Source organism: Lagenorhynchus albirostris, chromosome 20, assembly GCF_949774975.1.
Source record: "Lagenorhynchus albirostris chromosome 20, mLagAlb1.1, whole genome shotgun sequence".
NCBI classification, from domain to species: domain Eukaryota; kingdom Metazoa; phylum Chordata; class Mammalia; order Artiodactyla; family Delphinidae; genus Lagenorhynchus; species Lagenorhynchus albirostris.
In genome coordinates this window covers 11,021,087-11,045,626 of record NC_083114.1, presented here as the reverse complement: position 1 = coordinate 11,045,626, position 24,540 = coordinate 11,021,087, and the positions used below count along the sequence as shown (strand labels likewise).

Sequence of the window (24,540 nt, the reverse complement as noted above, 5' to 3'; positions counted from 1 at the left end):
GAGAGGCGCCCATAACTGAGTTGTGAAAGATGAGGACCAGATTCAGAGAGAGAAGTTGGGAAACCTGCTAATATAAAACTCACTGTAGGCACCAATGTGGGAAAGCAGGAAGACAGACCACAGTGTGAAAAACGGGGACCAGAAAGACCTCACTCTAGTCCCAGCTCCGCCAGTTTGTGATCCTGGGTTGATGACTTAATCTCTCTGAACCTTCATTTTTTCATCTGTGAGTGGGGATAATACAGGCATACCTTATTTTTTTGTGCTTCACTTTATTGTGCTTCACAGATACTGTGATTTTACAAATTGAAGGTTTGTGGCAACCCTGCATTATCAGGTGATGGTTAGCATTTTTTAGTGATACAGTATTTTTTAATTAAGGTGTATACATTTTTTAAAGACATAAGGCTATTGCACACTTAATCGACTACATACTACATAGTGTAAACATAACTTTTATATGCACTGGGAAACCAAAACATTTGTGTGGCTCGCTTTATTGTGATATTTGCTCTATTTTGGTGGTCTGGAACCGAACCTGCAAGATCTCTCAGGTACGCCTGTGGTCCTTATCCGATGTAACTGACTTAGTTGTTGTAAGTAGCAAATTAGATAATTCATCAAGAATTAAGTGAGCTTCAGTTATCTGGAAAATGTGTTTATGTGGAACAGCTCCGTAGTTCCTGACAGGGCAGAATGAATGGGCCTTGCCCTGGACTGAGAGAGTCAGAAGATGTGACTCTGCTGCTTGCTGACCTTGTGACCATGAGTAAAGCACTTAACTGTTACTTCCTCATCTGAAACACCATAGTAATCATTGCCCCACCTGCTCTGTGTGTCATGGTGAGCCTCAAATATGAATGTGAATTATGTTAGATACTGAAAATGTGTGCAGATGTCAGGGCAGATCATAAAATCACTGTCGTTATCATCATTACAAATTGAGGTATTATGGTTAGCTACTTTGCAAATTTAATACAGTTGCTCATAGGGAAGGATATGGTAGCCCTCTTATTTATTTTATTGGTATTTTTTTGGTCTTTATAATCTGGATTTCAGAAGGTTGCAGTTTCTGTTTCTGTTTTAGATCTCACTCTACCTAATACCTCCATTCTGAGTTCCTTAGGTCCCTTCTTCCCAACGCCCCCCCACAAAAGTCATAGGGAGCCACTTGGGTGGAAAACCCCGTCTTTTCAGTTGGGATATATGTGTGAGCCTGACTTGATCTTGTGATTTATATAATTGTTGGCTGGCGCGTTTCTTTAGCGGCTTCTGAAATGTTCTTGCCGTGGTTGATTGCATTGGTATAACTTGTCAGATGTAAGGATGCTGGTTCCCTCCCCATCACCAGCAATGTCCTCAAACTCAGCTGCCCCTGGAACTTGTACTACATTTGCAGTTGATTTATGCAAGTCAGAACTGAAAAGGCATCAGGACCTAGAGGTCAGAGTTGCCTTGCTATATGTAAACTTGGGGATTAATAAGTTTTAGACTGAGGATTTAGTCTAAGCATTCTTTCCTTCCAATTTATGTATCCTTGCAGCATAACTTCCATGACCTTGAAAAGTACCAGATTAAAAAAGCGGTGCAAGGAGCATCTGGCCTTTGGCCGGATTAAAGTAGTCTAAATGTAGTTTAGACTACTCTTACTTACTTAAAGTAGTTAAAGTAGTCTAAATGTGGTTTTCCTTTTATTATGAAATATTTAAAATATGTAGAAAAAGAATGAAAATAATAAATACCTGTATATCTACTAGCCAGATTTAACAAACTTGAACATTTTTGTTTTATTCGCTTCAGAATTTTTTTTGGAAATAAAATATGACAGCTACAGCTGAAGTGCCTTTTATATTTCTCTCCCCATTCTATACCCTTCCCTCCCTCCCTCACCAGAGGTTACTCTTGTTATTATAATATGGACCTGCCCTGTTTTTATACTTGTACTGCTTATGTCTCTATCCATAAACACTGTAAAGTATTGTTTCATATGCTGTGCGTTTCATGTCAGTGATATCTTACAAATGCAACATTTGCAGTTTGCTTCCCCCTCCACTTAGTTTGTAAGACTTGTTCATATTCATACATGAATTCTAATTTATTAATTCAACCACTGGATAGGTTTCCCTTGTATGAATATACCATAGTTTATTCTCAGTTCTTATTGATGGACATGTGGGTCGTTTCCACTTTTTTGCTGTCACAAACACTGATGAAGTGAATATCTGTGTTCATGTCTTCCTGTGTAAGCATGAGGGTTCCTCTAGGCTGAGTCTGTGCCTAGGAGTGAAACTGCTGGGTGGCAGTGTGGGTGGGGCTTCAAGTAGCTGTACCAGTTTACTCCTGCACTAGTGGCTTGTGAGAGCACTTGTTTTTCTACATCCTTGTTTATACGTGGTATTGTCACACTAAAAATTCCCCCCTAATCCGATGGGTGTGAAATGGTACCTCATTGTCTTAATTTCAGTTTTTCTGATTAGTGATGATCATCTTTTCATGTTTTTATTGACGGTTCAGATTTTCTCTCTCAATTGCCGTTTTCTATCCTTTGCCTGTTTCTCTGTTGGATTGTTTGTTTTTCCTACAGATTCATAGGCGTTCTTTACATATTCTGTATATTAAGCTTATATTAGTTATATGCATTACAGAGATGTACTTCCAGACTCTGGCTTGTCTGTGACTTTATGGTGTCTTTTTGTCAAAAGGAAGTTGTAGTTTCATGTAATTAAGTTTAAATATGTTAACATTATTTGACTTTAAGAAAGCCTTTTCTGCCCTGATGTCATAATCATATTCTCCTATATTTTCTTCTAAAATCTTTAAAGTTTCCCTTTCACATTTAGGGCTTTGTTCCATTTATAATATAAGCGTTCAGTTTGAGGCAAGGATCCTCACGCTGAACAGTTAAATTTTTATTTTGTTACCTGTGGATACTAATAATTTCAGCACTATTTATTGAACAATCCAGTTCATATTCACTGATTTGTCATACTGCCTTTGTCATATCCATCCTGCTTCATTGGTTTCTGCCTCTTCCTGTATCGCTCCCACACTGCCTTCATTATTACAGCTTTATCACGAACACTTGATCTCTGGGAAAATAAGACTCCCACCCCTGCCCTATTCCCCACTTTTTTGTTCTTCAGAATTATTTGGGCTATCTTGGGATTTTACACTTCATAAGAATTTTAGCATTAACCTGTTTAGATCCCCAGAAAAATCTGTTGGGATTTTAATTGAACTTGCATTTGAAATTGTAGATCACTTTGAGGAGAATTGACAGCTTTACAGTATTTTTTCATTCATGAATACAGTTAATCCAAATTTTCTTTCATGTCCTTTAAAATACCTTTGAATATTTTCTGTAAAAGTCTTGTACACCTTTCATTAGATTTCTTCCTTAGTGCCTTACAGTTTAGTTGCTAATGTTAATGGCGTATTTTTTCTTTTATGTTTTCTCTAATTAGTTATTTTGATGTGTGGGAATGATATTGACTTTTGTATATTTTTCTTCTTTTATCCAGAAACCTTGCTGAACTCTGTTCTTAGTTGTAATTGCTTATCTGTAGATTCTCTTGGATTTTTTTTCTATGTAGGAAATATCTCATCTTCAAATAAAGACAGTTTTACTTTCTTTTCCACTGCAGGTTGTATGTCATGTATGGAGTTCAGACTTTATTCTCTATCAACTTAGGAGCCATTGAAGGTTTTGAGAAGTGATATTTAAATATTTACATTGAAAAAAATAATTATGGTAGCCAGGAGAAGGTGTGATTGAAGATAAAGAAGGGGTCAGTTAGAAGATGCTATTGTTACAGTCACAGGATATTGCAAGCCTGACCTTGGGTAGTGGCAGAAGGGAAGGAAGGACAAGACATATTTAAGAACTGGGATCTGAGGGACCGGGTGAATAAGTAAATGTGGGAGGTGAGATTCAGGGAGTCAGCCATGGCACTTAGGTTTCTGCTTGTAGAACTGCAGTAGGAGTCATAGGATTAGGAGCAACTTGGACAGCAAAACACCTCAGTTTTTAACAGGGTATTATTGTGAGCTTATCTGTCTCTAGATAATCACTCTCACTTGATTTGAACAGCATTTCCCTCAATTTGTCCTTCTGAAATCTCCATGTAGATAAGTATCAACCTGATATAGAGCTTCCAGTGACCCAGAGGTTGGAAAACGAGCTTGATGTATTAGATGCGGATATCCTTCCGGAAGAAGCTCCATCTGTTGTAGACCAAAATGCGAACTTCAAAGAAGAGGCATTAGCCCTGGCAAAAACAAGAGCAGGGAAAAAGAAGCTTGTGACTGAGAATGTGCCACCCTTTAGGAAGAAAGACACTGTGGCACCGGCAAGACTCCAGCAAGTATGAAATCACTCCTTTCTTCTGTCCCATTTGTATTAATCTGACATTGTCCAAGGTCACACAGGCTGGTAAGAGGTGGAGCTAGGATTTGAGTTCTCAAGCCTTTGAATGCCAGAGCCCTTGAGTCCAACTATCTAAACTAAGCTTAGCTCCAGGTCATTTTTATCTTTTAACAAAAAACAACAAGTTTTAATACTGTTACTAAGGGCAGGGCATTCTTTCTTGTCCTGGTTTAATTAGAGCCTAACTGTTTTGACACCAAGGTCTTCACTGGGTGGGCTATTTTAAAATTCAGGTTTTTTCTGCTTCTGATTTGGAAGTGTGAAATTTGAGGGGATTAAGATTTCCTGCTAAAGATAAATATCGATAAATATTTGATATTGAAAGGCATCTTAGGGTGAGTACTTTCTAATATGGCTTTGGGAGCCAGCTGGCTTGAAAGTACATTATATTTTAAGCTTCTATCTAAAAGTTAACTTAAGGCCCTACCAGTGGAGAACTGGCCACAAGACCACCTCCTAGTCTAAATACGCTTAATGTAGTTACTCCCGTCTGATGGGTTGTCCAGAGGCTTATGTAGCAAACCTGCATATTGTCAGGTGACCCCAGAAAAAGGATATTGGCAATTATCACCTGTTACTGAGAGATCATGGATTAAGATCGTCTTTATTCCTTTTCAAAAACTCTTAAGGGGGGTCATTGGGAAATCAGGATTCAGCCTGTGTAAATTCAGCCTGGTGCTCTCCTCCGAGGCAGCCTTATCCTCTACAGTGTTTTACAGTAGCCATTCTGTTTAGATGGCGTGTGCCTTTCTGCCTCCACCATCGTGCTCCTCCTCCATTAGCCCTTTTAATCTTCTAGAAATTCGTGAACACATTAGCTCCCATTTTACAGATGGGAAGCCTAAGACTCAGAGATGCGTTTTAACCAAGAATGTTTTACAATTTACCTCTTTTGTTTAGTTAGGAAAAATTATTTTTAAAAAAATTATATATATATATTTTTATATATATATATATATATATATATATATATAAAGACGGCCAAGCCAGGGATTCCAGTTTTATGCCTCCACCCCTCTCCCCACAACCAAAGTTGTTTCAGTGTAATTTGTACCCTCCCCAAATTTCTGCTACAGTGCTTTCCACTTAGGTTTTTGCTGAATGGGTGTATGAACATCATAGGGCCATTTGAAGCTTCAGTAAGCCAGAGGTTACAGCCAGTTTCTTTGATATCCGTTTGGCTTTATAATTCATAGTTATCTCTTGCAGGGACTCCACAAAGCTGAAAAAAGTAGACCATCCCAATCTTACAGCAAAAGCAGGTTGCAACGGACAACAGTCTCCTCCAGGTTAAAAATGAACCAGCAGCCTGTGAAGGACCATAAGGCTCCTTGGATACCTCCAAACCCCACATCCCCACTGGCATCTCCTAAATGGTATGTAAAAATTCACGGAACCATTTGGGTATTTGACTTTATTTTCCTCCACAGATCAAAGGCGACCTACTCCTTAGAGCAAATAAAGCAGCATCCTTAGTTCCCATTAAGGAGAAAAGCTTATTTGGATGAGTAATAGATACATGAGACATTTTTTGCTAGAAGCCTATTGGTTCCTCTTTCCTACCTGGCTATGGGTAGAGTAACTCCCACGGGTCACCCCAATACCCTGTGGACATGTTCACCGTATGGAGGATCATGGGCTGCCCTTCACTTGTCTCTTCACCCAGTGGATCCTAGTTACTTGAGGCCAGGAACTGTGCCTTCCTTATATCTGAATGTACAGTGCCTGATGTAGTAAATCTTAGTAGACATCTAGTAAATCTTTGCTGAATGAATGAATATTTAAAAATAATTCCTATTCCAAGTCAAGACAATATGGATTATAAAACCATGCAAATCTCATAGGCACTGTCCTGACCGCAGGGGACAGTTAGGATAATGCTGACATTACTGCCTTGTCACCCTCACTCATAGCACATGGAGAATGAGGACCCGCCATTCCACGGAGCTGGGGAGAAGGCATTGTCCTTCAGGGGCTGCAGAGTCCAGTTAGGTGGAAGTAGTCTTTGGGGAATTGGTTAAAAGTGAAGGGGAGGACTTCCCTGGTGGCGCAGTGGTTAAGAATCCGCCTGCCAATGCAGGGGACACGGGTTCGAGCCCTGGTCAGGGAAGATCCCACATGCCACGGAACAACTAAGCCCGTGCGCCACAACTACTGAGCCTGCGCTCTGGAGCCCACGAGCCAGAACTACTGAGCCTGCATGCCACAACTACTGAAGCCTGCACGCCTAGAGCCCGTGCTCCGCAACAAGAGAAGCCACCTCAACAAGAAGCCTGCGCACTACAATGAAGAGTAGCCCCCACTTGCCACAACTAGAGCAAGCCCGTGCGTAGCAACGAAGACCCAATGCAGCCAAAAATAAATAAATAAATTTATAGAATATATATATAGAAAAAAAAATTTAAAAGTGAAGGGGAGCGTGTATACTGTGGGACAGTGGTTCTCAAAAGCACAATGCAAAGGGCCAGGAGGTAGGACAGTAAAAGGAAGGCAGCCAAAAGTAGTAATGGGGGGAGGAGAACAAGTGAGAAGATAGGTGACTTGAAGGGTTCAGCTTTTAAGAGGCGGACAGGAGACACGGTGAGAAGCCTGGTGGGATGGAGTCCCCGAAGACTCTGAATGACTGTGAATGGATGGTTATGCTTATTCCTCGACTCTCACTTTAAAGCTGAAGAAACAGTGTCCAGCGAATCTAATGTCTTGCTTATATAGCAGAGCTGGGACTAAAATCAGGTCTTCTGATTTCACAGTGCATGTGCTTTTTTGCTTTTGTTTCTCTGCTCTAAATTCTTTGTTTTTGGGGAATTCCCTGGCAGTCCAGTGGTTAGGACTCCGTGCTTCCACTGCAGGGGGCATGGGTTCGATCCCTGGTTGGGGAACTAGGATCTCGCATGCCACCCAACGTGGCAAAAAAAAAAAAAAAAAAAAATCTGTATTTTTATATACGTGTTAGTATAGAGATGTGAATTCAGTTGTAAGCTCATAAAAACAGCAGTTGGTTGGAGTTTATATTGCAAACCAAATATACAGTGGACTGTCTTCTAGAGTGTATGTGTGGTCGGTGGGGGAGGGGAGGGCATAAGGCTTACGGGCTCAAAGTGCTGTATTAGGCCTCATAAAGGCACAAAGTTGCTATGTAACGTGGAATGTAATCAGTGACCCAAAGCTATATATTAAAACAGGGTTCTGTTGAGGTTCACCCATTATTCTGTAATGGACAGTTGTTTTTTCATTTACAATAGTGATTGCTTCTATGAAGCAAAGGAGGACTTCTCTGCTTTGACACTGAGCCTGAACCCTGGAGGATCTCACTCTGCTTTACATTCAGTTTCCAATTCAGAGCCCCATCCTGTAGATCACCATTAATTTAACGCTCTTGTCTCCTCTGAGCTGGCACCTTTTACGAGTCATTGGATGTGGAGTGAATGATTACAAAGGCATAGTTTTCCATTTTTTTGCAGTGCTGCCTGGCTAAAGGTGAAATCTAGCCCCAAAGATGCCGCAAAAGAACAGTCTCTCCAGAAAGAAGATACTCAAGAGGAAAGTCAGTTGAGAGGTGCTGTTGAGCACGAAGCAGTGAGGTTTGTCCTGGTGTTCGTCAAGTCTTTGAAAAGTAAAGGCCCCCTTTCACGAGGATTGTAAAGTGAACTCTTCTCTTTCCCATGTATAAAGTTGGCTATTTAAAATGGAAATCACTAAACTTTTCTGTCAAATTATGCAGCTCAGACAGTGAACCCCTTTTTTATTCCTTGTCTAATTCATTCAAAAATTATGTATGTGTCAGTTGTCTACCAATTGCTTGTTTTGTATATGGTACAGTTGTGAGCTCTCTGGAGACTTTTAAAAAGGGGGGCAAAAAGGACAGAATCCCAGGCGCTGCTTAGTAGAGAGGACATATCACTGACTATAATTTAAGATAGAACATCGTATGTCCCCTGAGAACTGAAGAGTTAAGAGCTGAGAGAGTTCAGAACGGGGACAGGATACCTCTGCAGAGATCTATGCTTTGTGGAGGGAGATGGAAAATCAATTAGGACTTAAAGAATAGGCTTTAAATAGGGGGTGATGAGGTGAGGCCATTCCATGACAAGAGAGCAGTGAAAACAGGTTGCTCTGCATTCATTTGGCTGAAATTGTTCTTGCAATTATAGGGAAGCCAAAGCGAAAGTGGACCATTAGATAATTTGATACTATTCACATACCCTAAACTGAAAGCATCAAGCCCTAACACATACAGTAAGGTTGTTCCGAGTCAGCTTTTCCTTTCTGTTTTTATTTGACTTTTCTCTGCCTTTAGGGCTCTCCTGGGAGCCCATTTCTTTGAGCTGGAAGATACAGGAACAGCTTTGTTTTACAGCTGAGCAAGAAGTCCTAACTGCAGCAATGGCTAGTTTTCTCGAGAATATTCGTGGGTATTTCTTTTTTGTGGCTCTGCACTCACTAGGAGTGCTCTTGCGGGTGAATGTCTTTTTACATGAAACGTTACACGGAGAGCTTTACTGGCCCAGAGGCTGCGTTACCTCCTGAGTCTTTAATGGGGCCAGGATTGGTGCTCTGGGGGATCCTGACTCCTGGTCTCTTTATGTGGTAATGCTACCTGCAGGTCAAGGCAGAATTGGTCTGAGTCTTTTGTACTGTCTGCTAGACTCACTTGGCTTGATGCTGAAATTTCCAAAAGATTAAAGGAATTAGAAGAATTAAAAGCCGAAGAAATGGACAAAATGCAAAAACAGAGGTAACTGTATGTTTCTGAGGTAGAGAAAAACCAAAGCAGCAGGGCTGTTCTACGTCATCTAGTCATTTTCACAACTAGTTGAGATTGTTGAGTGGTGTAGTCACACTTCTTATGTTTATTGACCATCTGCCTGCTTAAAGTACTTCGAAGTCACCTAAGAAGCCAACAGTGGAGCCCAGACTGGAGCCCCAGGGAGTCCTGGCTGGTTTGAGGAGAGTTAGGGTGACTCTGATACCATCCTCTAGGCTCAGTTGGCTTGATGCTGAAACTTCCAGAAGAACAAAGGAATTGAATGAACTCAAAACTGAAGAAATGGATAGACTTCAAAAACTGAGGTATGGGACTTTCCTGGTGGTGCAGTGGTTAAGAATCCTCCTGCCAATGCAGGGGACATGGGTTCGAGCCCTGGTCCAGGAAGATCCCACATGCCGCGGAGCAACTAAGCCTGTGCGCCACAACTACTGAGCCTGTGCTCTAGAGCCCGCGAGCCACAACTACTGAAGCCTGTGCGCCTAGAGCCCGTGCTCTGCAACAAGAGAAGCCACCACAATGAGAAGCCCATCCACCGCAATGAAGAGTAGCCCCTGCTCGCCACAACTAGAGAAAGCCCACGCGCAGCAACAAAGACCCAACACAACCATAAATAAATAAATAGATAGATTGATTAATTAATTAATAGGGGGAAAAAAACTGAGGTATGTGTTTGCTTCTGAGGAAGGACAGTGAATGCTTGCCTATTCTAATTGGTCTAGATAGTTTCACCACCAAGCTGGACCATTTGGGCCTAAGCTCACTGAATGAATGAATGAATATCTGCATGCCTACGTGTATTTTACACAGTATTTTTGCTAGGAATTATTTCTTTTGTGTGGAGTTTGAATGATATGATATCTATAGTTTCGGAGGAGTTTAATCTGAAAGATCAGTATTATATCTATTTGTTTGTACTGCACTCAGAGGTGCTTTTCTCCTGGCTTGGTAGGGTAGGAGGTTGACATGCAATCTGCTCTTGTGAGTGGCTGTGTGGATACTTTTGCTTCACATGTTAGCTTGAGTGCAGCCTAAGGTTTTTGAATTAGTTTGCTTTTCCCATTTGCCCCCAAGAGTGTTACCACCTAACTACGGGCACGAAGAAGTTCATGAGAAGGTTTAGTTGATACTACTGCAGTTGGCTCATTTTTCTAGCTCTGATAATGATTCACCCTGAAGTCACATGAACAGAATTCTCGTTGACACAGCTGTGCATGCTGTCACTGGTCATGATAGAACGTTCACTCCCAGGCTGGAAAGGCTGTGGCTCTTGCTTTAGAGGGTGAGCACTGTGAACCACCACCCCAAACCAAGAGATAGGTCAGCACCCCTGCTCTCAAACTCCCTGTGAGTCCCTCTTCAGTTGCATCCCCTTCTTTCTCCCCAGAGTTCACCACTGTCTTGATTCCTGTGTTAATCTTTTCATTACCCTTATTCATAAATCTGTTATATAAGTGTGTATCACTAGCCATATATTGTTCATCCTGACAGCTGAGAAGCAAGCCCAAACCTAGCTAAACAAGGAAAAGGCCATGCTGCTGGTAGTAGATGAAGATTCCCAGGGAAAGTAGGCTGCACAGAGTCCATCCTGCACTTCCCTAGGAGTTTTTAGGTGCCCATCCTGGGAAGTTAATGGGCAAGGTCATGAATGAGTCCTTGCAAATGTAGGGCTTACCCCATTTGGGGCATCTGGAAGTGAACCAAGTGCAGTGGACTTCTGGAAGAAGCCTGGTCAGGGGGACAGCGGGCTGCCTTGCATAGTTTTCTGTTTTATTGCCAAGTATTCTATTGCATGACTGTCCCACAGTCTGTTTATCCATCCTCCTGTGAATTAACCTTTGGGGTATTTTCCATTTTTAGTTAGTATGGGAGTTACTTTCTAGTTTTTCCACATCCTAGCTGACAGTTGGTAATGTCTGGGGTTTTTTGTTTTATTGTTTTTTAATTTTAGCCATTCTGGTCAGAGTGTGGTAGTATCTTGTTGGGATTTTAATTTGTATTTTCTTGAAGTCTAATGATGATGAGCATCTGTTTTAGTGCTTATTGTCATGTGTCTGTTCAAGTCTTTTGCCCATTTTTTATCATTTTTTTAATTACTGATTTTTAAGAGTTTTAAAATATATTTTCTGGATTTGAGGCCCTTTTCAGAATATGTGCAGCAGATATTTTCTCACAATACTGTGGCTTGCCTGTATATTTTCTTAATGGGGTCTTTTGATGACTAGAAGTTTTAAATTTTGATTAGGATCAGCTTATCAATTTTGATTAGGATCAGCTTATCAATTTTGATTAGGATCAGCTTATCAGTTTTTTCATTTTACAGTCTCTTCTGTGAAACAAGTAATCATTGCCAATGCTGACATCTCAAAGATGGTCTGTGTTTCCTTCTAAATGCTTTATAGTTTTAGGTTTTATTTTTATGTCTGCAATCCATTTTTTATTAATTTCTGTGCATGAGATGAGATGCTGACGCAAGTTCATTGTTTTCCTTATGGATATCTGGCTATTCTAGCACCATCTGATGGAAGGATTATTGACCTTGAGCTTTACTCTAGGGTCATCTGGGTGGACTGTTGGCTAAGGACCCTCATGTGGGTCCTTAGGTCTTTCCTTTGGGGTAGGTCAAACTATCCAGAGATGAGTCTTTTGATCTTCTGCCTGGAGGGTGAGGACCTGATGCCAGTGTCCTAGGAGCTGAGTTGGGCAGGAGGGTGGTGAGTCTTACCACTTGGCATTCAGCTCACGTACATGAACCCCCTCTTTTCAGTAGGGCACCTCCTGTCTCAATGTAATTGGCATCCCCTGGTCAAGAGGCCCCTCCAGAGAATGAGCAACTAGACTTCCCTCAGAGCTGGAGAGAGGCAGTGGTCCAGTTGTGCGAAGGAGGGAAAGGGACCTCGGGATCTAACTTCTCAAGCATCATTTGACTCTTGTCTTTCATAGTTAAGCCACCTCCTCCCAGCTCACCCCCAGGCCTAGGCATACCTGGTGCTACCAGTCTTGGGCCTCTTTAAGTCAGCAGTACAAATTGTGTAAGTTCTCAGGTTTCCCCATTATGACCCTAGAATTCAGCTTTCTCAGGCCAGTAAGTTACTTACCACTTTTGTCCTTCTGCTTCCAGCACCATTTTCCCCCCTTGTCTTTGTGAGTTTATGTCTAATTCTGTTATTGTCGGGCTTGGAAGGGAACAAAATTGGTTTCATTTGTTGAGTCTTCTGCCCTCTTTAGTTGTTTCAAGGCAGCCATTATTCTTTCAAAATGGATTCAGAGCCTAATATACTTCTTCAGATGTTATCTCAGCCCTTGTCCTCAAAGTTAGGTTCACGACCAGCATTATTGCATCACCTGAAAGCTTGTTGGAAATGCAGACTCTCAGGCCTCCCTCAGACCAAGTGAATCAGAATCTGCATTTAACAAGATCCCCAGGGATTTCATATGGCCATGAAAATTAGAGAGGCCCTACAGTTTTTATAATCATTTGGTTTCCCTTCGGCTGGGGTGGTAAATAAATATGCACAATAGGATATTTTCTTGCTTTTGATTTTAATTTTCAGTTTTATTTCTAAATAGTGTTTCTGCCACCCAATTAGCGGATAAGGTAGAGAAGGCAGTTCTGGAGCGTTTGAAGCCTCTCCTGGTCAAGGCCCAGGTAATCTAGTTCATCCCGTGTGCTTGCCTTTTGGAAGTTTCAAATAAAAAGAGTTGCTCCAGAGGTCACACTGAGCCTTTGCAGGGCTGAGTGTGTGGCAGCTGGAAGCTGCGGTGCTGCTCCGTGCTTCATCGCGTGCCTGCAGCGCTGCTGGGGCCCCTTTGGGGCACCCACATTGTTGATGTGCCTTCCATTGTGAGGAAGGGAACAAGATGGGGGAAGAGAAAGTACCACTTTTGAGAAAGGTGAGATTTTAGTTTGGGGAATGAGTTTCTATTGCAATTTACATTCTCAATCAAATAGAGCTATTGGTGGTGTTAGTGTTCCGTTCACTGCTTCCACTCTAATCCCATCACTGCTCTTTCACCTCAGTGATTTGGAATGATTTGCTCTATTTTTCCCAAGGAGAGAGATGTTAGGACAGCTTTCTGTGCACAAACCGGTACTTTCTTCAAGATGAAATTGCATAGAGCCTCACCAGTAGGTTGTGCCATCCTCCTGTGAGCGGTGAGCTGAAGGCTACGGCCAGACCCTCTAGGTCCACCCCGTAAATGGAAATAATCTTGTTTGTGTGAGTAGATGAGGCCACAAAAGAGCACTAGAATCTTAAATAGAATGAAGGACATTCTGGGACCCTGAACAGACCACTGAACTTCTGTATCTCTTGGTCTAAGAAATGTTAAATCATTCTTAGAGTCCATGGAAATCTCAGGACTATAGAACTGGGAGGGTTCTTAGTGGCCAAACCATCCAACCTCCTTATGTTATCAGTGAGGAAACTGTGGAACAGAGAAGTTGAGTAATTGCACAAAAACACACAGCTACTCTGACAGTGTTTACAAAGTTGAGGGAAGACAAGGGGCAGAAAGCCAAGACCAGCACATGGCATTTATTTTCATGAAGACAGAGTGCTTTGAATTCCCGCAAAAAGCCTGATATAGCTAAAGCTGATGAACAGTTCCACACAGAAGTTATTCTGGGAGCAAAATCCATTTGTACTAATATGGGTTGTAAATGTTCATCATTCATGAGCATGCTTGTCTGTTTTAATAGAGAGTCAATTCTTCTGTGGAAGCAGATACTCGTTTGAAGGATCGACTGTCAGTGATCGCAGCAACAGCCCAGCCTGCGGAGAAGGTGTGTGTTGTGTGGGGCTGGCATTCTGGCCTGACGCTGGTATTATTGCATGATAATGTCCTGGGTTGTAAGGAAAACTGATAGGCGGATTACCCTGCAAACACTAGACTATCCCGCTCCAGAGGGTGGAGGTTGTTTTTCATATTTGGCATATTCATTCTTACAGTGTATATTTAGCATTATGACTTAGATGAGCCTTGCAGACAGCTCACAGAAATCTCTAGAGCCACAGGTTTTTGTCAGCGTCTTTTTCCTTTCCTCCTGATGACAGAATGTGGGTAGACTGCGTGACCCTGAATGTTGATGGCCTGCGGCAGAAGAATGGCTGCCCTCATTTCCTCTGATTCAGCCTACTTTTGCTCATTACTGGCCTAATTTCCTTTATACTGAGGGCCTAATACTTCTTGCTAAGCAAGCATGTTTTGAGTGCCTAATAATGACCAGTACCTGGCCTGGCAGAGAGAAGAGGTGGCTCAGGAGCAAATGATAACATTTGAGAAGAATGGAAACATATCTTGTGGTTGGCCACCCTTGTGCTCTTCCTCCGGAGGACTTGTGTTCAGCATCTGTGGGAATGTTCCCACCCTGCCTAGGCGTAGGGACGAGGAGGTGCAGGCTGCCTCTAGTGGGTCTTTGTGGAGGTTGGAAAGAAGTTACTGCTTTACATACTCAAAGCAAGTAAAGGGCAGAGCAAGGGTGAAGGTCTCAGAGTTAGAAGGAAGTTGGAATGAAGTTCCACCAGCCCAACCTTAGGAACGGGAAGAAAGGAGATTTTGAGAATGTATCCCTGTTCTAATTTATTAAGCAATAGTTTAGTTTTGGTGTATTTTCATAATTTCTGCAATTGAAATTTTATTGTACCAATATTTTGTGACAGAATCTCACGTGAGGTGAGGCTTCTGAGACCGGAAGCTGAAAGCCTACCTCTGACTCGTACAGACTGGGCACGCTATGGCTGGATGCTTTGTGCATCAGAGCCACCAAATACCTTTTTCCCTAGCAAAAAATGAGACTAGCCGCTCATCTAGGGAGGCAGCTCCATAAGGCATATTAATATGACAGAAATATGAAGTGGCCATAAATGCTGTCAGTGAAGTAGACATGTTTGAATATTATTAGAAATGATCATTCTTATATATAAGAATCATTCTGTAGGCATTAAATGGGCTTTAATACAATTTCTTGAAATAGAAAAGTAACTCTATCCAGTATTCAGTGTTCTGGGCTACTGTTACACAGCATCGCTGCACAGAATTTCCCAGGCAGCACCGTCAACAGTCAGTTTTTATAAATAACTGAATAAAAACCAACTCATTGAAGTTGGCATGATGAAGTAAAAAGAGTTATTTTGCTATGTTAACTTATAAAAGAGCTGTGGGACCTTGAACACATATTCCCAGAGTTCTCATCTCTCAAATGGAGAAGACGTTTGCTGCGCTTTGCAAGTAAACTGAAGCTCTCGGTAGTTTTCTTGCAGACAAGACGATCCCTGGTATCAGGAAAAAGGTTTTGGAAGGATGCCATCATAACGTGTTTGTCTCCTGCTGCTGCTGCCGCCACTAACTGAACTTGTGTGTGAAATGCACTTTCCCAAAGTGTGGTTTTTTAAATTAAAAGTTGTATATGCACGTGGCTAAAAATGCAAACGATTCAGAAAAAGTGTAATGTAAAAAGTAAAAGCCCCCCACAAACGGATACCATATGCTCCTCTGTATCCAGCTTCTTCCTTTATATTTTGGTGATCTTTCCATACCAGCATATTGGGACCTTATCTCTCATCTCGTAGTATTCTTGATATTCAATTCTTTAAATATTAAGAATGAAAATACAAATAAACACATCTTAACCAGACCTGTATTATTGGTTTAGTTGTCTCTAGATTTTTTTTAATTTTATTGTATTGGTTATTCAACTGATATTCATTTCTTTAACTTTGGTTAAGGTTGAGCATTTCTTTATATCTTGATTGGCCATTAATATATTTTCTTCTGTGAACCGTTGATTAAAAGGTTTTAAAAATTACTATGGCGGTAACTGTTCTTCGTGCCAACCATTGTAAGTGTTCCAATGTGAAAATGCTCATGTAATCCTTGCAACTCTGAAATATAGGATTATTATTTCCATGTTACAGACCAGAAGGTTGAGGCCCAGAGAGGTTAAGTAAACTTGCCCACACTTGGAGGCATACCAGTAGGCAGAACCAAGATTTAGTCCCAGGAATGTCTCATTCCAGAGCCTGATATGATTATTCCCCCAGCAGACATTCTTTGTAAAAGCCTCTTTCAGAGCAGATTATAGACATATATTAGAATCAAAAGAAATAACAACACATATAAAAATGCTTTGCAAGCTGTAAAGTGAATGTAAAGAATACAAGGTCAAGAAAGGCTGGTCAAAGCTCTTCCAGGTTACAGGTAGAAAGTCTCAAGCAAAGACAAGAATCATGAACTTTTGTGATGTCATGAACAGATGTTTTTACAAAGCACTGAACCAAAAAGAGAATACTGTAGGTATGTCCTCTGTAGTATGTGACATGTGAAATATTGGACATTCTTCTGAGTATAGCACAAGGAATATATTTGCTTTACCAAGTGGCAAAACAGGTAATAAAGATAATTCCCATGGACAGTAATGGTACTCCTCAGTTGATGTTGCTGTTTAAATGACTGTGGTAGAAATTGTGCTGATGTCACTGCTCTTGACGTTTACTGACTTAGGAGAGGTTAGATTTAGTGTAGAAACTGCGTGTTGGATCACTGCGTGGCTGGTTTATTATGAGTAGCATTAATCTTTAAGATCTCTGTTATTTCTGTATCGCCTTCCATCCCCTTCCCTTGTTTTGCAGGCTACAGCTGTTGATTGTGAATCCAGTAGCATTCAGCAGCTGGATGATTTTTTGGAAGATGCCGCTCACGAGCTCTGGGCTGTGACTCACTCTAAGATCTCGGAGCCTGAGGCCTTAGTCACCTGGGGGGACAGCAATGACAGCCCATGTCTGGAGGCCATGATGCTCCGCATGGAGGAAATGGAGGTAAGGCCGGTACTGCCAGCTCTGGTCGGCGGCTGGCTGCTGACTTCTGCTGAGCGCCGCTTCTCCTCATGGCTCTGTAGCTTAGAACTTCAGAGTCACCTGGTCCTGAGTTTAAATCCCAGCTCGACTGCCAGCCCAGTGTACGGCCTTGGTAAAGTCCTGTACCCTCTCTAATAAGTAGGGTGCTTTTAAGGACAAAATGAGGTATGAAGTATCAGCACCCTACCTGACACATAACTCATCGTTGGTATGGGATACGAAAGACACCGGACCGGAGCCCAGGCCCACAGATGCGACCAACAACTTAACTTCTTCATCCCTCAGCTTGTAAATGCTGTTCAGTTGCCTCTTCTGCTCTGCTAGCATGTGATCCTGGCAAATCACAGCTAACTTTACCTTCTCTAATTCCCATGATACTACTTTAGAACGCTTTTCTCAGAGAATTTTAGACCTCAAGCATTACTCAAGCCAACCCCTGGATTGTTCTGAGCAGGAAATTGAGACCCAATAAGGGAGTAAGTGACGTGGCCAAGGTCACACAAAAATTCCCACCAGAGGTGGGCTGAGAATCCAGGTCTCCTGACTCCTAGTTCAGCATTTTCTTTTTAACTCCACCATGATGAAATCTCATTTTGGCTTTGCTGCTAAACAGAAACATTATAGGGAAGGCAACTTTTAGTTGGTTTTTGAAAATTTAAAAATGTGTAGTTTATCCTAGTCTTGTAACTGATTACCCCGCGTTAACTGTCTAGACCTGAAGGGTCCAAAATGGTAGCCTGTAGCCACAGATGGCCATTTAAGGCAAATTAATTAAGAGTAAGTACATCACTCACATTTCAAGCGGTCAATAGTTAGCTGGTATATTGGACGTGGCAAAAATAGAACATTTCCATCATCACTTCAAGTTCTAGTGGGCAGTGCTGGTCTAGATTAGATTAATTAGATTAATTGCTTCATTTTCTTTTACATTTCATCTCATGAACTAATCACTTCCTGGCCCTGGGAGATGCCTGTTTCTGGTAATGGGTCTATAGGAAATGTCTGCTGTACTAGTCTCTGGTTTGTAATGAAACTAATTTTTTTCCTCATAAATTATACTTTTTTTTTTTTTTTAAAGAAATACCAGGAGACGGTTCGCCAAAGATATAATAAAATTGTATTTACTGATCCTCATCTTTGGATGCAGGAAGAAAAAAATGGTGAGTGTTTCCCCACTTTTTCCCTTGACATTGTATTCTGAAAAATTTCAAACATACAGAAAAGTTGAAAAAATTCTGCAGTGGACGCCCATATACGCATCTTCTAGATTCTACAATTAAAATGTTGCTGTGTTTGCTTTATCATATGTCTGCTTATCCTCTGTGCATCCATCAATCCATCTTATTTTTGGATGCATTTCAGAGTAACTTGAAGACATCAGTACATCTTATCTGAAATATTTCAACATTTGTTATCACTAACTAGGGCTTAATATTTATTTATGGCTTTTTTTCCTTTTGAGATAAAATTCACATATAATAAAATGCACAGATCTTAACTTATTAAGTGTTAACTTATTAAGTGTTGTTTGATGGGTTTTGACAGACGGGCATACCTTTGTTACCCAACACTTCTCTCAAAACAGAGCTTCTCATCACTGTGGAGAGTTCCCCTATGTTCCTTCCCTGTCAGTTCCGCACCACCCAGGCAACGACTGTGCTTTTTTTTTTTTTAACTATAGATTAGTTTTGTCTGTTTTAGAATTTCATATAAATGGAATCATACATGTATTTACTCTTTTGTCTAAGGCTTCTTTCATTTAGCATGATATCTTATAAATTTATCTATTACTTGTTTCCTATTGCCACAGTAACAAGTTTGTAACAAGTTAAAGCACAAATTTAGCAGTTTAAAACAAATTTTTTCTCTTACAGTTCCTGGAGGTCAGAAGTTTGAAGTGAGTCTTAAAGGGCTAAAATCAAGGTGGTGACAGGGCTGGTTCCTTCTTCCAGCTTCTAAGGCTGCCTGCAGTCCTTGGCTTGCAGCCGTATTACTTCACACTGCTTCTGTTGTCACATTGCCTTCTCCTCTTCTGAGTCAAATCTTCCTCTGCCTGCTTGTTATAAGGACATGTTGATTACACTTAGGGGCCACCCCAGTGATCCAGGTTACTCTCCCCATCTCAAGATCCTTAAAGTCCCTCTTGCCATAGAGGGGACATTAACAGGTTCCAGGGAATAGAATGTGGAGCCAGTGTGCAGCCTACCACACTTTGTATCAGTGTTCATTCCTTTTTATTGCTGAGTAGTATTCCATTGTATGCATGTACCACATCTAGTTTATCCATTTGCCTGTAGATCTGCATTTGGTTATTTCTAGTTTGAGGCTATTAGAAATAAATCTGCTATGGGTGTATTCACGTATAGTCTTTGTATGGACATAAGTTTTCATTTCTCTTGGATAAACACCTGAGTAGACTTGCCAGGTTATGGGATAGGTACATGTTTAACTTTATAAAAAACTGCCAAACCTTTCCCCAAAGTGGCTGTACCGTTTTACACTCCCATCTACATTGAGTTCCTGTTGCTAGAGAGCTCTGCCAATATTTGAATTGTCAGTCTTTTTCATTGTAACCATTCTGGTGGGCCTGTAGCAGTATCTCTTTATGGCTTTAATTTCATTTCCTTGGTCAATAATGATGTTTAGAACATTTTCAAGTAGTTATTAGTCATTTGTATGTCTTCCTTTGTGAAGTGTCCAAATCTTTTTTACATTTTAAGAAATTCGATTGTCTTTTTATTTTTGAGTTGTAGGAATTCTTTATGCATTGTGGGTTTGAGTTGTCATTCATATATATATATATATATATAGTTTGTTTTCAAAACAGCTTTATTGGATGTAATTCACATACCATAAAATTTACCCTTTTAAAGAGTTCAGTAATTTTTAGTATATTTACAGAATTGTGCAGACGTCATTGCTAATTCCAGAACGTTTTCATCACTGAAAAGAAGCCCTGCATCCAGTAGCATCACCCCTCGTTCTCCCTCCCCTCATCCCAGCAGTCACTAATCTCGTCCAGCGGATATCTGCAAACATTCTTCCCCATCTATAGCTCACCTTTTTATTTTCTCAAATGTGTTTTATTATGAGCAGACATTTTAAATTTTGATAAAGTCTAACCTGTCCATTTTTTCTTGTATAGTTTTTGCTTTCTCTGATCTAATAAACCTTTGCCTACTCCCAAGTTGAGAAGAGAGACTTGTTTTCCTCTAGAAGCTTCATGGTTTTAGCTTTTATGTGTGGGCCTGTGATCCATCTTGAGTAAAAGTTTGCCTGTGGTTTGAGGTAGAAGTTCTTTTTTTTTTTCCACTAATGGATATCCACTTGTTCTTGCTCTGTTTGTTGAAAAGACTTTCACTTTTCTCTTCCACTTTAAAAAATTCATACATATGCGTTCTGGCTGCAGTTGCTAGGCTACTATCACAATTTGGGCTGGGAAGTGTTACTCAAATTCTCTTTGACACATGCTTATCAGTTATTACTTTACGCAGTGAAAGGAGGAAAATAAAATGTGGTTAAACATTACCTCTAAAGGAATTTCAGTACTATGAGTATTAAGAGAAGTAAAGGAAATTGTGGATATAGAAGGTTTACAACAGCAGCTTATGTATATATACTTTTTTTAGAGTATGAGTTTGGGGTATTGTCTTAGGAAAAGTATTCTCCATGTCAAATTCTGACAGAAAGATGAGCCATCTAAACAAAATAACAAATCTGTTCCTTTTGTCTTCTGTAATTTTTCCAGCGCTATTCTTTGTTCATGTCGTTCTCTCTTTCCCCCATTCCTACTCCAGCTTCCATTTTCATCCTCACATGACAGTTGAACCATTCTTCGAGGCCCGGCTCACGTGATCCTACTCGGCCGTGCTTTTCCTGGCTTTCCTAGGCTGGAACTTTGCTCCCTTCCTGTGAACTCCCGTAGACTTTTGGCATGTCCTACCCTGTTAGAGCTCTTTATCTCTCCCAAAGAAGCCACAGAATATTTGAGGCCAGAGAGTTTTGTCATATTCAGTTGTGTCCCGACGGTACCTAGCATGGGCCTGGCACAGGGAGGACCCTTCTAATCATTGCTTAGTGAATCAGTGGGCATCTTTTCGTAAGGAAGCAGAGGAGAGGGAAATGTTGAAGGGCGACTGTTTCACTGATGGTTTGGCCAATGGCCACAGTCAGGTTGCATCATGCAGAAGACAGCCTTACCAAGGACTCAGTGTTCTCTTTTTCAAGGACAATTTAAATTGTTAGTCACTATCTCTGACTCTGCTAGAGTCTAGGTTTGCATTTAAAAGGAGCTCCGAAATGAATTTTTGGACACTTTAAATCCAGAATCATGAAATCCTCATAAGAACCCTCTGTTTCTAATTGTTCTGATTGTATGTTCAGTTGCATCACAAAAACCAAATTTAAAGTGATTTTTGAATTGTGCAGTGTCGAACCTATATGTCTTATCTTCTCTTTTCTGAAATCAATTGAAAATTGATTGTACTCTCAGTAATATTTTCTAATATTCTTTTATGTTTTAGATGTTGGGGGTAGGAGTTTATTAATTAATTTATTTATTTTTGCTGTGTTGGATCTTCATTTCTGTGCAAGGGCTTTCTCTAGTTGTGGCAAGCGGGGGCCACTCTTCATCGCGGTGCACGGGCCTCTCACAATCACGGCCTCTGTTGTTGCGGAGCACAGGCTCCAGACGCGTAGGCTCAGTAGCTGTGGCTCATGGGCCTAGTTGCTCTGCAGCATGTGGGATCCTCCCAAACCAGGGCTTGAACCCGTGTCCCCTGCATTAGCAGGCAGATTCTCAACCACTGCACCACCAGGGAAGCCCCTCTCAGTAATATTTTTACAAAAACTGACTTATGCAGTATTTCTGAGCGTAAAAAATCATAAGCATATAAATATGTGAGTCAGAGATTCTACATTTTTTAATTAGTTATCTATTTTATACATATTAGTATATATATGTCAATCCCAATCTCGCAATTCATCCCCCCCACCCTGCTTTCCCCCCTTGGTGTCCATATGTTTGTTCTCTACATCTGTGTCTCTGTTTCTGCCTTGCAAACCGGTTCGTCTGTACCATTTTTCTAGATTCCACATAAATGCGTTAATATACGATATTTGTTTTTCTCTTTCTGACTTACTTCAGTCTGTATGACAGTCTCTAGGTCCATACCCATCTCTACAAATGACCCAATTTCATTCCTTTTTATGGATGAGTAATATTCCATTGTATATATGTACTACATCTTCTTTATCCATTCATCTGTCGATGGGCATTTAGGTTGCTTCCATGACCTGGCTATTGTAAATAGTGCTGCAGTGAACATTGGGGTGCATGTGTCTTTTTGAATGATGGTTTTCTCTGGGTGTGTGCCAGGAGTGGGATTCTACATTTGAAATGCATTTAAAATGGTAAGTAATCCAAAACTCAAAAGAGCGGTCAAGCCTGCAAGGTATAGTTAATAAGTTAAATGTTTTGACTATCATCATGCAGATTTTTCCAACGAAGCCCAGAGACAAATCAGCTAATTAAGTGTTCAGGTGTGAGTGGTTTTTTTCCTTCTCCAGCAATCAAATCATTTAAAGGTTAAAAAACAAACCCAACTGCTTAAGACTCCTCGGAATGGGGGCTGGATCCTAATGGAACCTGGCTTTGCACAGACCTCTTCAAAGAGTCTTCCAAAGAGCTGACAGAAGCTTTTAAACAAGTTCTTTATTTCTTAAAACTGACTCCTCATTGGTTTGTTTCTTGGTAACTTTTATTTTTTTATTTTTTAACGACAGTCCCCTTAATATTATTTATTTATTTATTTTTTGGCTGTATCGGGTCTTAGTTGCGGCGTGCGGGATCTTCTGTTGCCGCATGTGGGCTCCTCGCTGCGGTGTGCAAGCTTCTCTCCAGTTGTGGCGCGTGGGCTCTCTAGTTGTGGCGCGTGAGCTCCAGAGCACACAGGCTCAGTAGTTGCGGCGCTCGGGCTCTCCAGTTGTGGTGTGCAGGCTCTGCACTTGTGGCGCACAGGCTGAATTGCCCCGCAGCATGTGGGATCTTAGTTCCCCGACTAGGGATCGAACTGGTGTCCCCCGTATTGTAAGACAGATCCTCAACCACTGGACCACCACGGAAGTCCCTCTTGGGGACTTCTAAATTCCCCTTTTCATTTAAAACAAGGGCACTTTTTTCCCTTTGCACTGCTAATGCAACCTTTATGCTTAAGAGATGTGCCCATGACTTCCTCACAGGTTATTGGCCACCAAGACAGCTCTGATATATACACCAGCATTTCTTTATATGCAGTCATTTTATGCTTCTCCTTTTCTAGACCAAAAAATCCCAGCAGTAAGTGAAAGGCATCTTTCTCCTCATCCAATCAGGATCACAAAGACAGCAGCTCGCAAAGACCCAGATGTGAACATCGTGTTAGAAAGGCCCTGCAATGGCACGTAAGTGGTAACGAGACTGTATGATTTCATTGTAGTTGGTTGCCTTTGATGTTAGATTTCACATTCCTTCAATTACCACAAGACAGAGAGAGATTCTCCTTTTGACCAAGATCTTGACAAACTCCAAGATGGCCCAGTAAAATAGTAGTGCTTATAAGATGGGCATTGAGTGTGTTGCATCTTAAGGATCCTTTCAGTAACGTTTAGCTGGTTTTTACGATTGAAAGCATCACACTGGCACAGGTGATTGTGCAGGTAATTACTGCAAGATCTGCTTTAAGAATTCTTTTGTCCGTGGGACACATGTTCCTCCTGTGTGGAGGGTTAGTCCGCTGTAAAGGAGAAACAATGAGTGGTGATAAGATGTTGCGTTTTGTTCAGTGTGAGGAAGGGAAATGGAGGTAAGCCTTTGGTTGTCAAACCATCAGGGTGAATTAACAGTTTACCCTCGCTTGCAGATGATTTTGAATGCTCTCATCATTTTTATTTGCTCTCAGTTCCCTAGATGAAAGTGTGGGAACAGAGGAGAGACCGGAAAAAAGAGAGAATCCCCTTCTCTCCCTTTCAGAAGATGCTCAGCAGAAGGAAGGCCGAGCTGCCCTCTTTGTCCCGCGGGGCATGCGGCGCAGCATTGGTGACTACTGCCGCCGCTTCGAGCAGTACCTCCGGGTTACTGCGCACGAGGCTGTGGGCTCCTTCAACCCGTGGCTGATAGCTGAAAGGTCAGTAGAAGGTTTGTGCTTTGTTGAGGAACTGGGTGCCACGTGTCAACTTACGGAAAGGCTGGAGAAAGGCCTGGCCTTTCTCAGGCCGTGCTTTTGCGCCCTGGAGTTCCAGTGGCTGCTTCGGGGCTAGTGAACAGGCTTTCGCTGCTAAATGCCTCTCTTCAGGGAGAGGAGATGGGAAAACTGCATGGCTGATGGCATCCAAAGGAGCGTTCTGCAGACTCCCCTCCTTAGGTAGAGGCACAATATTCGAGACAGGAGAGGTTTCCTGTTGCTGTTACTGAGGGCTGTGTCATCAGAGAACACAGATCATTACTGGGCAGGAAA

At 41.4% G+C, this 24,540-nt stretch overlaps 1 protein-coding gene across 2 annotated transcripts in view; it reads left to right on the top strand.

The window, feature by feature from the left end:
- KIAA0753 (KIAA0753 ortholog) overlaps nt 1–24,540 on the top strand; it is a 59,722-nt gene that overhangs the window by 24,477 nt on the left and 10,705 nt on the right. Inside the window, exons 8-16 of one of the 2 annotated variants that reach the window (XM_060132826.1) lie at nt 4,129–4,364; nt 5,636–5,802; nt 7,870–8,007; nt 12,762–12,840; nt 13,894–13,977; nt 16,823–17,008; nt 18,126–18,207; nt 23,368–23,488; nt 23,986–24,210. In XM_060132826.1, the coding sequence (XP_059988809.1) occupies nt 4,129–4,364; nt 5,636–5,802; nt 7,870–8,007; nt 12,762–12,840; nt 13,894–13,977; nt 16,823–17,008; nt 18,126–18,207; nt 23,368–23,488; nt 23,986–24,210 (1,318 nt within the window). The remainder of the gene's footprint in view (nt 1–4,128; nt 4,365–5,635; nt 5,803–7,869; nt 8,008–12,761; nt 12,841–13,893; nt 13,978–16,822; nt 17,009–18,125; nt 18,208–23,367; nt 23,489–23,985; nt 24,211–24,540) is intronic. The other variant, XM_060132827.1, reaches the window with a different exon arrangement.